The sequence below is a fragment of the Octopus bimaculoides genome, chromosome 6, assembly GCF_046866305.1.
Source record: "Octopus bimaculoides isolate indiv1 chromosome 6, ASM4686630v1, whole genome shotgun sequence".
Lineage (NCBI taxonomy): Eukaryota > Metazoa > Mollusca > Cephalopoda > Octopoda > Octopodidae > Octopus > Octopus bimaculoides.
Genome location: NC_142933.1, coordinates 26253581 through 26270536, shown reverse-complemented (window position 1 = coordinate 26270536; position 16956 = coordinate 26253581). Strand labels below are relative to the sequence as shown.

General features: G+C 37.0%; 1 protein-coding gene across 8 annotated transcripts in view; it reads right to left on the bottom strand.

The window, feature by feature from the left end:
* Nucleotides 1–16956, bottom strand: part of LOC106873676 (tubulin polyglutamylase TTLL5) — a 147637-nt gene that overhangs the window by 2068 nt on the left and 128613 nt on the right. For all 8 annotated transcript variants that reach the window (XM_014921137.3, XM_014921136.3, XM_014921135.3 and 5 more), the window contains 7 exons: nucleotides 14633–15056; nucleotides 11283–11397; nucleotides 9297–9443; nucleotides 6837–6934; nucleotides 4418–4626; nucleotides 4028–4105; nucleotides 2111–2948 (listed from right to left, as the gene is read on the bottom strand). In XM_014921137.3, coding sequence (XP_014776623.2) covers nucleotides 2111–2948; nucleotides 4028–4105; nucleotides 4418–4626; nucleotides 6837–6934; nucleotides 9297–9443; nucleotides 11283–11397; nucleotides 14633–15056 — 1909 coding nt within the window. The remainder of the gene's footprint in view (nucleotides 1–2110; nucleotides 2949–4027; nucleotides 4106–4417; nucleotides 4627–6836; nucleotides 6935–9296; nucleotides 9444–11282; nucleotides 11398–14632; nucleotides 15057–16956) is intronic.

Genomic DNA, 16956 nt, shown 5'->3' with positions numbered 1-16956 from the left:
CTAACAACTGATACAAGTAATTTATTCCATGCTTCAGCAATTCTGAGCATGAAAAAATTGTTTCTGAAAGCTTTTTGATTTTGTAAGCATGTCCACAAGTGTTAGACATATGGAATTCAAAAAAGTGCCCAAGGTTGTTGTTGGAAAGATGGTGGATAATCTTGTGGGTGTCTACCAAGTCAGTTGCCAAATGTTAGAGGTTTGTGTTCATGCCCAGATAAGCAAAACATTCAGAGTAAGGTAGATTCCTGTCGGTGAGTATTCATCTGGTTGCACATTTCTGAGCAGTTTCCAGGTGACTGTTGTACTGAGCAAGATAGGGGTTCCAGATTGGTGATGCAAACTAAGTGTGGATGTACCCTAGTCATATACAGCTTTAAATAGATAACTGGAGAGCAACTGAAAAGTTTTACTGAGTGATACTAAGAATCTTTTATATCTCATTGTTCTTCATTCTTTTAAGGTTGAACTTGTTAAAGGGTTTGTGGTGACTTGTTTCTTTGATTACATATATATCATCATCATCATCATCGTTTAACATCCGCTTTCCATGCTAGCATGGGTTGAACGATTTGACTGAGGACTGGCGAACCAGATGGCTGCACCAGGCTCCAATCTGATTTGGCAGAGTTTCTACAGCTGGATGCCCTTCCTAATACCAACCACTCGGAAGTGTAGTGGGTGCTTTTACGTGCCACTGGCACGAAGGCCAGTCAGGCAGTACTGGCAATGGCTACGCTCAAAATATATTGACATTGCATAATTGTTTTCATTGGTAATTTTATGCTAGAATGATAATTAAGGTCTCTAGTTTTATGTATATAAGTACATTTATATATGCATTAATACATACATATGTGTCTATATATATATACACATATATATATATATATATATATACATACATATAAAATATAAAAAGTATTTGTGTAAATAAGGTCTGCATGTTTTAATTAAAAGTTAGACTAGTATGTATGTATGTATATATATATATATATATATATATACATATATATATTCATTTAAAATACAGAGATGCCTGTAATGGGACATCTAACCCGCTAGAAATAGCAGCAAGACTACATACCACAAAAAGTAGGGATAATTTCGAAAGGGAATGAAAAATAAAAAAATTTACCAATCTATATTCTGTACCATGGTTTCAAGTCAATTTTAGTAAGATCTTACTAAAATTGACTTGAAACCATGGTACAGAATATAGATTGGTAAATGTTTTTATTTTTCATTCCCTTTCGAAATTATCCCTACTTTTTGTGGTATGTAGTCTTGCTGCTATTTCAAGCGGGTTAGATGTCCTATTACAGGCATCTCCGTATTTTAAATGAATAATACATAGTCTATTGACTGTTTTTTACCCTCGCTAGACCACTGGTGGTAAATAAAATTTCTAAAATTTTTTTGCTACCCTGTATTTTATTAATATATATAAAATCAAGACCTCATAAATAAGAATGGAGAATTATATATCTTCAAAAATTATAGTTTTATTATCTTAAACAATTCTGTATGTTCCCTATCATTCGATGTGGTTAGCCTGATCTGGATTATATTAGTGTGCCAAAAATATATCTCCCAGGATTCCAAATCCTATTCATTGCTAGTATGGAAAACTGGACATACATCAAACAATGAATTTTGACTTGGTTTCTATGGCTGGAAACCCTTCCTAACAGCAACCACCTTACAGAGTGAACTGTGTAACATGATGTGGTATAATGCCATGCAAGGGTCATGTGGAAGTATGGTGATGTGAAGTGATGATGTGTTAGTCTCAAATCAGTCCCAATGTAACAGGGCTTCCCACAAAACCTTCCAGCCTCAACTATACTGTATTTTTTTTTTTTTTTTTTTTTTGGAATAGTGTACTCCAGACTACATTATCCAATGTGTTCTTTGTTTTAAAAGATAGCAGGGTGTGATTTTGAGGAGAGATAGCTCATGGTGGGGATGGCTTGAAAGATGTAGAGTTCAGCTAAAAAGCTGGAAACATTTCTGTTAGGACTAATCAAAATTTTTTAAAGCTTAGAAGTAAGCTTTCACTTGGGATTGAGACCTTAACAGCTAAAAGCAAGAAATGAAACATACATACCTGTCAGCTTTATATAATTGACCAGGCACTCCTATTTTGAGGAAAGGGGATTTTGATTGCTGCATTTTAGGAGATACGGTAGGTAATGTTGGGTGGGTGCTTTTCCTTGCACGGATTACATTTTGTTTCAAGATCTTCGGCTTATGATTTTGCTTTTGGAAGAACTTGAATTCCAAATCTTCAGTGTCGCTAACATACTTTTTTGGGAAATCAGGCTTCTTCAGGCCTTGGTTAACTTTAACATCAGCATGAGGATCAACTACAGACCAATCAGAAGATCCTGAGGTGAGATCACTGGCTGAAGAGGCTGTTGAAGCAGACAGCTTCTGGTTTGGAATGAGCTGTTGCAAGGGGTCATCCTTATGACCATTTGAGACTGCCAAGTGCGGACAACTGCCAGTAAGTGATAAGCTGTGCTTTGTAAGGTGGTTATTGGCCAGCTGACAGCATAGTGCAGTCACTGTCTTTGGAGAATCTGATGGGCACTTGTTTAATGTAGGAGGCGATGGAGAATCAGGGGAAAGTCTGAGATGGCTTTTGCTTCGGTTACTGGAACTTGGTCGAGCACAAAAAACTTTAACAAAATTTAGGTTTTCTTCTGGAGTCTTCAAGTTCTGGTTGACACTTTGTGATGAGGAAGCAGAGTGTAAAAGTATGGGTGGCGTCTTGCACTTTCTGTCTAAACTTCTAGAGCGATTATGTATATTAAAGGCACCTGGCTTTGCATTAGAGACCTGAGAAAGGACTCTGCTACCTTCCTTTGCCGAGTACTGACGCAACTGTTGTTTTTTAGTCAAAGACTGGAGTGCTTCCTTGACAGTTTTTTCTTCATGGGTTTCTACAGAACAAAATATATAAAATATAAAAAAATACAGAGTAACATTTATAAAAAGTGACAAAAATATGAAAATAAAAATTAGAAAAAATAAAATTGGAAAAGAAAATGCATTAATTTATGCATTGAATGATATATTAATATACATAGAATAATTGTAGATTGTAGATAATATAACAAAGCACCATCGAAAAAGGAACAACAGTTGCTATTCACATTTCATGTGACTATTCACAGTTTATATATTGATAAAAAAATCATCATCAATAAGATTATGCATAAGTGAGATAGAAGCAGGCTTTGTTTTTATGGCAAAGCGGGTGACACATGAAATTTTTCGAGTGAGACCGTTGCCAGTGCCCCTGGACTGGCTCTTGTGCGGGGCCGTCGTAGGATTTTCGAGCGAGATCGTTGCCAGTGCCCCTGGACTGGCTCTTGTGCGGGTGACACATGAAATTTTTTGAGCGAGATCATTGCCAGTGCCCCTGAACTGGCTCTTGTGCGGGGCTGTCGTAGGATTTTCGAGTGAGATCGTTGCCAGTGCCTCTGGGCTCGCTCTTGTGCGGGTGACACATGAAATTTTTTGAGCGAGATCGTTGCCAGTGCCCCTGGACTGGCTCTTGTGTGGGTGACACATGAAATGCACCATTTTGAGCGTGACTGTTGCCAGTGCCGCCTGGCTGGCCTTCGTGGGATTTTCGAGCGAGATCGTTGCCAGTGCCCCTGGACTGGCTCTTGTGCGGGTGGCACATAAAATGCACCATTTTGAGCGTGGCCGTTGCCAGTACCGCCTGACTGGCCTTCATGCGGGTGACACGTAAAAGCACCCACTACACTCTCTGAGTGGTTGGCGTTAGGAAGGGCATCCAGCTGTAGAAACTCTGCCAAATCAGATCGGAGCCTGGTGTAGCCATCTGGTTTCACCAGTCCTCAGTTAAATCGTCCAACCCATGCTAGCATGGAAAGCGGACGTTAAACGATGATGATGATGATGTACACACATGCAGTGACTGCATCAATTTTTTGAAAGCTACTACATACAGGAGCAAGGGATACGGCCATTTTGAGAAAATCAAACTTACCAACTGATGTGTCTGAACCAGCAGAAGGAAGACATGGAGATTTTGGTGTTTGAGGTGTGTTCCTAGGTAACATTGTTGCTGGAGAGAGAAAGATAGCGAATAGGAGATTAGGGAAACGCACACAGAACATGAAAATGAGACAGAGGACATAAGTGAAGGTGGAAGGAGTCAGTTTAAGGGAGAAATAAAAAAGATACAAAGGAAAGGTAAAGGAGATGGAGAGGTGGAAGGCAACAGAGTGGAAGGAGATGGAGAAAGAGAACGAGATGGAAGGGGAAAGAGAAAGAGAGGTAGATAGACAACAAAGGAAACAGATCATGCTTTTGATCATATATTTGTTTGATTCAAAGATGACCTAGAGCCAAGGAACACCAAAATGTCTACACTTACGTTTTGCCAAACGGTGCTGTGAAGATTTCGTCTGCCTTTGTCCCTGGTTCGAGTCTCCTGGACAAAACACTTTTGGGGGTTTGTTGTCTCTGTCCCCAGCCTGGTTGTGGCTGGCAGCTCCATCACCAGTGCAGCAATTGCCCAAAAAAATACTGCCAGACTTCCGCAGCTTGGTGTAAGTCGTCAACACTAGTTCCAGCTCATTCTCACTGAAAGAGGGAGTTGAGGCCAAGGAGGAAACAATGAAGAACTTAAAGAATTGTGTGTGAGTGTGAGTGAGAGAGAAATTACATTACTTCTTTATGTCATGAGGCTTTAGTTGAAAAGGGTGAATAGATGTTTGACTTCAATGCCACGATATTGCAGGTACTTATTTCATTGAGCCTGGAATTTTAAAGACAAAAATGACCCCTCTTTTCCACAATGGAATTAGAAATCAAAAAGTGAGACATAGAACTACAATAATCCATCTTGTGGTATTTGAACTCAAAATATGGAGAGAGGGAGAATAAATCTGTATAATAAATAGCTCTGATATAGTAATGACAAAACCATATTTTCCGGCAAAGAAGTTGAATTTTTCACACCAAAAAAGATAGGTCTGGCTTGTACATCAAGATAACTTTAGAGGACGAAATGTTCCATGTGAAATGCAGCAGGACTTTGAATGAAAGACAAAGCTGACTGGCAGAATTTGAACTCAATGTAAAGAGCAGAAAGAATTACTGTAAAGCATTTTTCCAATGAACTAAGAATTCTGACAGCTAACCACCTTTATAATAATTATTTGTAATTTTGGTACAAGGCCATATATCTTGAGAGCAGACGTTAGCTGATACACCGAGTCCGGTAGTTGTCTGGTACTTTACCTTAACTTCAAAGGGATGAAAGGCAAACTTCACCTGGCTGGGATTTGAACTCTGAACATAATCAGTCTAAACAGATACTGCAAGGCATTATATGTTTGATGCTTAAATGTGATGGCACAGGGGAAAACCTATCAGGTGTTGCTAAATAAACAACTGAGAAAAATGCGGTCAATGTTTTTATATCCTAGTTGTGGCTATAGATTGAATACCAGTAGTCCTACCCATTTTATTTATGGGGGAAAGGTTTAAGTTGTGAAAAGTTTTTAGTTCTCAAGCTGGCAGAAACATTAGCATGCCGGGCGAAATGCTTAGCGGTATTTTGTCTGTCTTTACGTTCTAAGTTCAAATTCCACCGAGGTCGACTTTGCCTTTCATCCTTTCAGGGTCGATAAATCAAGTACCAGTTACGCACTGGGGTCGATGTAATCGACTTAATCCCTTTGTCTGTCCTTGTTTGTCCCCTCTATGTTTAGCCCCTTATGGGCAATAGAGAAATAAGAAAATAGGCCTTTTTTGAGAAAACTGAAGTTGAAACACTGGGTTGTATCTGCTCATCCAAAATAAAGAGAAAAAAAAAAGGCATATCACAATCAAAAATTAAAATATTTGAAAAATTTAAATTGTTCTGAAATCTGTGAGTAATGCTCTCTCTGAATAATACATAAAACACCATTTCAAATTTTTCACCATGTTAATGGTTTTCCCATGTGCCATCACAGTTCTGCCATGTCATAATCCTTATAATAATCCTTTCTCCTGTAAGCACAAGGGTGGAAATTTTGGTGGGAGGGGCTAGTCAATAACATCAATCCCTGTACTCAACCTTCATTTAAGCCATCAATGCTGAAAGGCTAAGTTGACCATGGTGGAATTTAAACTTCGGACATAAAGACAGACAAAATGCAGATAAGCACATGGTTCTGGGTTCAGTCCCACTGTATGGCAACTTGGGCAAGTGTTTTCTACTATAGCTTCACACTGACCAAATCCTCGTGAATGGATTTGATAGAAAGAGACTGAAAGAAGACTGTTGTATATATGCGCGCGCGCGTGTGTGTGTGTGTGTGTGTGTGTGTGTGTGTGTGTGTGTGTTTGCCCCACACACACACTGCTTGACAACTGATGTTTATGTGTTTACATTCCTGTAATTTAGCAGTTTGGCAAAAGAGACCAATAGAAAAAGTAACAGGCTTAAAAAAGAAATGTGCTGTGGTTGATTCAGTTGACTAAAACTCTTCAAGGTGGTGCCCCAGCATGGCCACAGTCTAATGACTGAAATACGATAAAAGACTTGTACACACATACCTCTATAATTATGTGTACGTTTGTGCAAGTCCTTTTGTTAAATAGTTAGAAAACAATAATTGTTTCCAAATTTACTCTCAATTTTGTTACACAACATACAAGACAAAGAAATACAGATGTGTGGCAGACTGATTTTTATTATAGATATGTCAACATATGTGCAAAAGAATGAGACACACACACAGAAAATGTGTGTGTGTGTGAATTTGCACATGTGCACATATGAAAAGAAAGCCAAAACTCACTCAGAAGTTGACATGAAATTGTTGAACTCTTCATCATTGATTCCTGGACTTGCTTTCTCTGGCTCATTATGTAAAAGCTTCTTGAATTGATGAGTTTCCTGAAGGAATAAAAAAAAAGACAATAAAATAAACTGCAGATCTAACTTTCCTAAGCGCTGGTGACATGTAAAAGTCACCAGTGTCATTGACACATAAAAGACACCAGTACACTTTGGAAAGTGGATGGCATTAGGAAAGGCATCCAGCAATAGAAACCAAGCCAAAACAGATGGCTGAAGCGTGGTGCAACTCTCCAGCTTACCAGCTCTGGTCAAACTGTCTAGTCCATGCCAGCATGGAAAATGAATGTTAAATGACGATGATGTGTCCAGCAGTGCATCTATCCACCTGCCATCTCTCCCTGAAGTCTGAAGATCATTATATTTGTGGTTAATGCACAGTGGATCTCACATTCCCTTTTCCATTAGGAAAGGAAATGGATTCTACACAGATCCAGCACTAACTAAAGAAAACTATGACCAACTCCTCCAATCTAAAATACATTCCTTCTCTGATACATCAGTAAATTACTAACATTTTTTTTGTTGAGATTATATTTCCAGTGAAGTTGGATTTAGTCATTTACTTTTGGATAGTGTATCAAATAATCTTATGATTAAGTAGAAAAACTACATCATAAAACTTGAGCCAACAGAAGAACTTGTATGGTTGCTGAACACCTGCAAGAAATAGCAGCCAACTTTCTCTCAGGTCACATCTTACCTTCTTAAAAGAAAAGACAAAAAACAAAACAAAAAAGATGAGGGGTAATGTGAACCTGAAAAAAGAAATGATTATGACTAGAATGCCACTGCTCACATGGTCTACTCAATTAGGCTTGCCCTGGGCTATAAATCAAAAGATGAGAACAGGCCAACATGCATAAATGTAAGGTTGTATCCCAAATATACAAGTCTTTACAAATACTAAATACATATATCTATCTAATCTGTCACTTCACTGCCTTAATACAGTATTACGATAAGGGGTTCTAACAGAGAGGCAAGGTCAGAGATTTTAGGGGGAGCCTGTATTCAATTATATGGAGCCCACTGCTCAACTGGTATTTATTAACACTGGAAGGACAAATTCAACATTAATCCTAGTTGGATTTCAACTCTGAAATGTAAAGAAACATCTAAATACCAATAGGTATTTTTGTCTCGCTCTTTATCATTCTTACATCCTTCACAGTTCTAACTGTACTACAATGTTGTTTTGCAAACAGCTTGCACATGCATGTGCTACCAATTGAAAGCTCCACATACCAGAAGCCAGCAAGTGTATAGGGTCATCAAGAGAGAATGCATGGTGTATCGGGGCCTACCTCTTGACATCATCATTGCACACCAGCTCCTCTCACTGAAATGAGGCCCCCTCTTGCTTGATCAACTGGTTATCAGATATAGCTCAATATTCTTCTAGCCATCGTTCATCGTCTCTTACATAACAACGACTAAAACAATAATTATGATGACATAAGGTTTTGAACATTAGTACAAGCCTACATATTTTGGAAAATAGAAGCAGTTGATTAAAAGAACTCAGTCTGGTACTTATTCTAAAATTCTCAGGAAAACCAAAAGTCACAGTATACCCAATGGAATTTGAACTCAAAATGTAAACTGATATAGCCAAATACTGTAAGACAGTGCTTCTCAAACTACCTAATGTGACGTACCGGCAGTTTCTTTCCAATGTGTCTGGGACTGGTAATATTTTTTAGTAATATTAATTTATACCAGAAACAATATATATAATGGATATAAGAAAAGTTGACAATTTTTTTTCTATCTTATATTTATTTTGTAAACAAATAATACAATATTACATAAACATTTTATAATGCTCCTTTCTTTTCTGGAAACTCACTGCGTACTGGCAGCTGATGGCTCGCGGACTGGTGCTGGTCCGCGGACTACCACTGCTGTAAGGCATTCTGTACAGCACTTATTGTTGCCACCTCTACTGCTTTGATTGTAGCAGAATAAAGATTTCCAAGTTTGATACATGGTTGCAAATTTAGGGGAAAGAGGATATGGTTGCAGTCAATCAAATCAACCCCAGTAATGAACTGCTTCACCCAGGAAGAATGAGAGGTTAATAATAATAATAATAATAATAATAATAATAATAATAAAGGAAAAAAAAAAATCACTCCTAGTAGGATTTGACCCTGAAAGATAAATGGCTGTAATTAATTACTACAAGACATTCTACCAATTCTGTTATTCACCACTATTAATAATAGTTTCTAACATAGGCATCAAGCCAAACATTCGTAGAGAAGAGTTCAAATTGATAAAATCAACATTAGTACTTAACTATAAATATTATTTTACATACACTCAATACTGCTTGATTGCTAGTTGTAAACTCAGAAAGGTAGTCTCTATGCAAGATTTACATCCTCATTCTTACCTTTTTGTAATGTCTCACAAACTCAGATAGTTCTTTTGCTAAGACTCTGCAACGATCCTTTACTGCAAGTTTCTTACTGGGGGCAATGACTTGGAAATTTCTCTGTAAATTGGCAGCAGCTCTCTTTAGAAAACGTATCACCAGATCCTAGTTCATAATAGAAAATGGTAGCAGTGGTAGTTGTAGTGTTTTTTTGTTGTTTTTTTTTGTGGTAGTGTAGTAATGGTTATAAAGGGGTGATTGTGGTGGGGTATTGGTGAAGTGATTCTAGTTTTAAACAACTGTATTAGTGGGATTTGTTTTGTAGGTTGTAGTAGTTGCTTAGTACTTCTTGGTTGTGTGGTGGCAGTAAAACAAAAACTAGAGAAAAATAACAACTGCCTGAATGCCTGTATGCAATTTAGGCAAATTGATAAACAGGAAAAAGAAATTACAAAATAGCAGTGATAAACTTCAGTGATATATTTTTAAAATTAACCATTCTCAAAGTAAGTCTCCCCAATAAACATCCCTTTCTACTTGACCAGGCTTGCATCATACATACTAAGTGTGAAGGAACTCCAAATTGTTTCAAACCAACAAAGCCATCAGTTCTGACAATATTCTTTCCATTACTCTCAATACACCTAGAGCAAGCCACTATCCTTACCAAACTCTTCAAGGGAAAGGTAGTTAGTAGCTGTCCTTGTCACTTTTCAGATACCAACCTCTTTCTCTTACTGTATAGGGACATGTGATTTTTTGGAAGCTTGCAACAGTAAAACATTCCCACAAAGAGCAACCTGTCTTGGTCAACTGTCATCTTTTATTAACAGCTATTAACTACCTTTCCCATAAACTTGAATTTGTCTCCCTCCTTAATAAACACCAGCAACAGCTTTCATAAAGCTACATCTACTGGAGATCCAATTTCCCATTAGCAAAGTTTTCAACTGTGTCTGCTATACAAATCCCCAGGCAAAATATAACCAGTTTATAGACCCCATCCATTTTTCATCTCATGGGTTAGTGACTTACTGTCATTTTGCACCAGTGCTGATGTAGCATCATCAACTCCACTGTGTTCCATGGTTGTTTAGTTTTCTCCTCCACACTCTTCTTTTTAAACAAGAATCTACTTACTGTCAATTCCATCACCACCAATTCTTGTATTGATGATGCCACTCCTAATTACTAACTCCTATCTACAAGCATCATCTGCATGCATGAGACTTCACACTAAATCTGCACTGAGGCCATCAATAGAAACCTTGAAAATATCCTCCTGTGACGACATTCCAATTTTGTGTCTTTCAACAACATAGAGACACAATCACTACACAGCAAGAAAACCTCATACTTTCCAATCTAAATATGAACAGTATCTGATTAGAATCATCAAAGTTGCAATAAATGCTAGGCTTCACAGCCACTGAGGATCTTTCCTATTGAATGTACATAAACATAGCCAAAATGATATCACAATGACTAGATTTCTCTTTAGATTCATAAAGTACTTCAGCCTCCTCCAACAACAACTGCTGAATCTATAAAAGACAGGTAACTATCTACAGAGAAATACTGCTCAAACATCTGAGATGGATCAACTGTTGCATATACAAATTTCCCAGATGACATACAAAGAAAGACAATTCAACTGATTGGCCTGAAGTTGCTTACCATCCTACTGTTCTCTGTAAGCGCATTATTGTATTGCCAAAGACTGGGCCTTTGGATTCATGTTAAATATTCTTGGGAATAATTTCTGTTTTTTGATCTTCCAAACCGTCTTTAAACTTTAGTTATGTTTAGAGAGTAAAAGCAGTTTCAATTTAATAACAAACTATCAAAATACTGAGGTTTCCAACTGTCAAAAAGAACCCCCACCACCATCAGAATAGCAATATCTTGATTAGTTTTGATTGAAAACAAAAAGTATGGAGAGGAACTGTTGAAGACAGTAACATAAATTAGTGTGGATGAGAAGTGAATAAGACTATAGCTTACCATTTGTTCAGTTAATGAATCAACATCACTTGGTTCATTTGAGTTTGCTTCAGCCACAAGTCTTTGCTGGACTTTGGTTAGATAAAGAGCAAATGCTGTACGAGCTTGCAATTGACTGAAAATTACAAAAAAAAACAAAAAACAAAAAACAAAACAGAAACTTAACAACATGGTTAAATGGCTGAACTGATAAAACAGACAAAATATGTTGTGGTTTTGGTTATGTCTTTTTATACTCAGAGTTTAACCCCTTACGTTAAAAACATATATATATATATATATATATATATATATATATACACACACACACACACACACACACACACACACACACACACACACACACACACACGTGTGTTTGTGTGTGCAGGTGGCACGTAAAAGCACCCACTACACTCTCGGAGTGGTTGGTGTTAGGAAGGGCATCCAGCTGTAGAAACTCAGCCAGATCAGATTGGAGTCTGGTGTAGCCATCTGGTTCACCAGTCCTCAGTCAAATCGTCCAACCCATGCTAGCATGGAAAGCAGACGTTAAATGATGATAATGATGATGATATATATATATATATATATGACAAAAAAGAACATTACAAGTAATACCATGTTATAAAATAAATGGTATATATAAATTAAATAATTCTGGTTTTAGAAAAAAAAAAAATCAAGTATGACAGCCAAGAAAATTTTAAATAATGATTTCTCATTTAGGCATAAGGCCAACAGTTTGTGGGGACAAGTGGATTAAAGCAACCCAGTACATTACTGATGCTTTATTTAATCGAGGAATGAAAGGTAAAGCTAACCACACCGGGATTAAACTCAGAACGTAATGGGCCATAACTATGCTGCAAGGCATGTTGCCCGATGCTTAGGCACAAGGCCAGCAATTTAAAGGGAAGGGGGAAAGTCGATTAAACTGACTCCCGTGACTAGTACAAAACAAAAAACTCTGGTGAAGTCATTATTATTTTTACTGACAAATTCTAAATCAGCATGACAAAAAAAAAAAAAAAAAAAAAAAAAACTAATGACAAGAATGGGAAGAAAACCTAGAGTGTTCTATTTGTTTTCATAGCGGAAGGAAGAAAAATATTTATCCACAGTATATGTAGTCAACGTTTATGTGGGTATGCCTTCAACATTTTAGGGCATTGATAACCTTCAACCCTAAGAAGATCAATCATTTCGAGACAACACATCTGCTTCAGGACATATAGAAAACAAAGACATTGCTGTCAATTACAACCAGCCAGAGTTTATAAAAACTTGAGGCTGGACAACTGCCTCCATCTGTAACATACGCATGAATTTACTGCTACTCCACACTGTAGTCAACAAATCTTCATTTTTAATTTCTCTACAATTTCTTGACCAATCACCAACACAAATTCCACACAAACTAAGAACTTTAATGACGAACTGTTTATCCTTACAGTACAAGCTTTTTACAGAATAAGGATTTATCAACATGACACAAGTAATTTCTCTTTGAACCATTTTTCATAACATCATGGCAGAGAAAAGAGCATTTCATGGTGCAATGTATGGAAATTATTCCATAGAAGAAAAGCAAGCACTTGATATCATGGTGAACAAATGCAAAGTGGAGCATGATTCTGAATTAGAGCAAATGAAAGGGAAAACTCATTGGGATGCTAAAAGGAAACTTCAGGTCCCAGAAGCAGTTTGTTCATTTTGCTCAAATTTGGCCAGTGTCAAAAACTCTGGCTACATTAACAGCAGAATCAAATAGTCAAATGCTGCTATGAAAAATATCTGAAAGATGAACTTGACAGTGCTGAAAAAAATCCAAAGAAATGTTTCAAAGTCACTGGATGAGGTTGTAAAACAAAAGTACCAGGCGTGAGAGATGCCCTATTTGAATGGTTTGTGGAAGTTAGAACATTACTGCAAGTGAGATTACTACAAGCTCTTTTCCTATTACAGGCTGAGAAATTTTATGAGGAGTGCATTTGGCAACACCCAGACACACTAACTGAAGAAAAGTTTTGTTTTCCAAAAAGCCGGATGAAAGGTTGACAAAAAGAGTATGGGGTATCACTGAAATTTCCAAACAAACACATTTCAATCTCCTAAGAGCAATGTGTTGAGTGCATTCAAGATTATTTGAAGATCATATGGAATGTGTGTCGTTATTTCCATGATAAATTTGGTGTAGATCCTCCTAATTATCAATGGAGATAAAATGTCCTTGCAACAGAATGAAAGTAGCAGACAAGCTACTTTATCATTCAGAAATCAAGATACATTCATCAATGAAAACCACCATTTGTCTAGGGAATGTATCACAGTGTTCACCCAGGTTAGCAATGATACCAAAATCAATCTTATCCCAGAGTTTATATTTAAAGGAACTGGAAAAAGACCATCACTACTGAATGCCCTACCTACAATGAAATATCAATGGTCTCCTAAAGGTTCTTATGGATCAGAACAGCTGCTTTGTACCATTGAAAACCTTCCAAACCGATTCAATATATTTTCACATGCAAACTCTGCCATTTATGTGCCCGGTGATTACATGGTGCATTTGATGGCAGAGGTGAGAGATGCCCTCTGGAAAAAGGGTTATGTGTGAGTCATCATCAGTGGTGGTTTCACTGGATTTGTTCAAGTTAACGACATGCACTTGCACAAACAACTGAAAGCAAAATATTGCAAAATAGAGAAAGCGAAAATGCTAGAAAATTTAGTTCAAACTCTGAATAAAATACCCACACCCAATCAATCTGAGATGATGCAGATGCTACATCAAGCACATGCAGATTGCAAAATTGATGTCAAAGATGCTTTCAAGTTGAAGTGGGCCGCTAACGCTTTTGATGGCTCTGAAGAGTGTCAGACTGAATTATGCACCTCGTCAGTTTGTCAATGGGAGAGTTTCAGAAACAAACTTTTCACAGAAAATAAACTTCCAATAATGGTAATTTGCATGAGAGCCAGACTGTGTCACACACAAATATATATGCTTTCGTTAAAGGTGGATGTGGTATTTAAAGTTATTTAGACACATCAAATCTGCAAAGATGGCCTATATTTGTAAGACAGGTGCTAAGTTGTTGCTAGTTTTTAAGGATTATTCTTTATTATATATTCATACATATATAGATATTTACAGAACTATGCATTTACATACATATACACAATATGCATATATATTTTGTGTTTATTTATACACACACACACACACACACACACACACACACAGATACAAACACATAGATATATGCATACATTTAGTCACATATGAATGTATACACATACACATACATAGACCAGCAAACGAGATGAATACATGATTAAATGTTTAGTAAAATTTTAAGATTTACCTCAAATTACCACCGTTTTGTAATATCAGCACAAGTTTGTGTTTGTCTGGAAGCTGTCCTTTGTTCAGACAGTTGGCATTTTGCTTCATTGTCATGTCTGACATAGCTTTGTTTGATGTAGCTTTGTTTGATGTAGCTTTGTTTGATGTAGCTTTGTTTGATGTAGCTTTGTTTGATGTAGCTTTGTTTGATGCTGCCTTGTCTGACACACTTTTGTCTGATGCTACCTGATCTGCCTGGTTTGGCACAGCATCTCCTGTTGGCTGATCAACTCCATTTTGCAATGTGCACATTTGCTGAGCTGACCTGTGTAAGGCTGTTTTCTCCAAGCCTTCTAGAGAGCAATAATAATATGGTTTGGCTTTATCCAAAGGAGAAATCGGTTTCTTTGATGGCGAAGATGATTCCTCTCTGGATTTAGGGCCTACATGAAATTGAAAGCAAAAAGACAAAAAATATGAAGCATGTATAACAAAAAACAAAAACAAACAGTGAAACATCAAAGCAGTAACAAAATAAAATCTATTTTTCAATTACAACTCAAATTGTTTTACCTTAATTTGAAATTTAAAAAAAAAACATTTTAAATAATAAATTTGAAAAGAGCAATAAAATTTTGGGAGTTTAACCTTATCATTAGAGATGAAGATTTAAAAAAAAAAATAATGTCTACACTACTTTCTGACTAAGTTGGTCTTCAACTACCATCACCTATCTATTCTTGAATGTTAAACTAATACCAGACAGATCCTGAACCTCGATTGCTAAATTGCATCTACATGATTCCAAACATTTGTGAAAGCTCTATAATTGAAGAAAATGGGAAACCTTAAAAGGTTAGAATAGAGGAACCTTGAAAGGACTTAATGAGAGGTAAAATAACACCAGTGAATATATATGGTGCAAGAAAGGGCATCATAACTACTGTAACAAAATTACCATAATTGAAAGAAAACGAAAACAGAAAATTTCAAAAACTAGTACATATAATATTTGAAATTATTTAGCAAGAATTCTGATCTGAAGCCATGTTGAAATCAATATTGCTATATTTTGGAAGAGTCATATTGCTAAAGTCTATAATCATATGAAATCTATAATCATATAATCAATATTCAGTTAATCCAGACATTTTTGGTACACTTTTGTACCTTTTTAAAATTCTAATCATATAAAGCAGATGTTGCTTTACATTTTCTATTATATTCTTTGCTTTTCCCAATTTTTTCACCTCAGTGGGTATCAGGATCATCATCATCATTAAATATCCATCTTTCATACTGGTATAGATTGTGGTTTGACAGGATCCAAAGGGTCCAAGGACTGTATCAAACTACAAGGTTTGCTTCAGTTTCTATGGAAGCCCTTAATGCTAACTACTTTACAGAGTGCACTGGTGCTTCTTTCATGACACCAGCACTGGTGAGATCACCATGTAGCTCACAAGGTCAAGTTCCCCTTTTAATGAATGTAGCTATAGAGGGGTTAAAGTATGAAAGAAGGGGCTGGAACAGCTTACTTGCTAAAGAAAAGTTACATGTTTATTTGCATTACAAAAGAGTTGGCGTTACAGTGCTAGGATCCTAATGGCGAAGCTTTTGTCATCTTGGTCAAAAAAGTCATCAACAGCAGATATGACATCATTAATGTGATACTGGTTCCTAGTCAAGTGTTTTTTCATGCTAAGGAACAGATGATAGTTAGATGGAGCCAAATCAGGAGAATGGAGAGGCTGATCGGCCAGTTCAAAGCTACAGTCACACACAGCAGCCATCGGCCAGTTCAAAGCTACAGTCACACACAGCAGCCATTGAAATCAAGGATTTGTGTGCTGGAACATTTTCATGATGAAACAAAACCACTTTCATCAGATTTCCTGAGTAACTGGTTTTGATAGCCTTTCAAAACTTCCACAGCAAGTTGGCATAGTACTCTCCATTGATGGTGTGGCCCTTTGGAAGGTAGTCAATAAATACAATGCCTTTAGCACCCCAAAAAAACTGAGGCCATCACATTCCCTGCAAATGAAACAATCTTGGTCTTCTTTGGAGCAGGTGAGGAGGGCTGTTTCCACTGCATTGATTGTTTCTTTGGCAAAATGTGTTGAACCCACCACTCATCCTGGCTTAAAGAAACCAGCTGGATCTGCCTCAAACAATGTCAGATTTCCCCCATTATGTGATCAGCCAGGTGCACTTTTGACCAGGTGTCAGGTGTGGCACATCATGCCAAGTCCTTTGTGCAAAATATTTTCAACTCTCATGGGATATGTTAATAGCAGTGGCTCTTTGATTTATAGTCAATCGCCTGTCATCCATCACTGT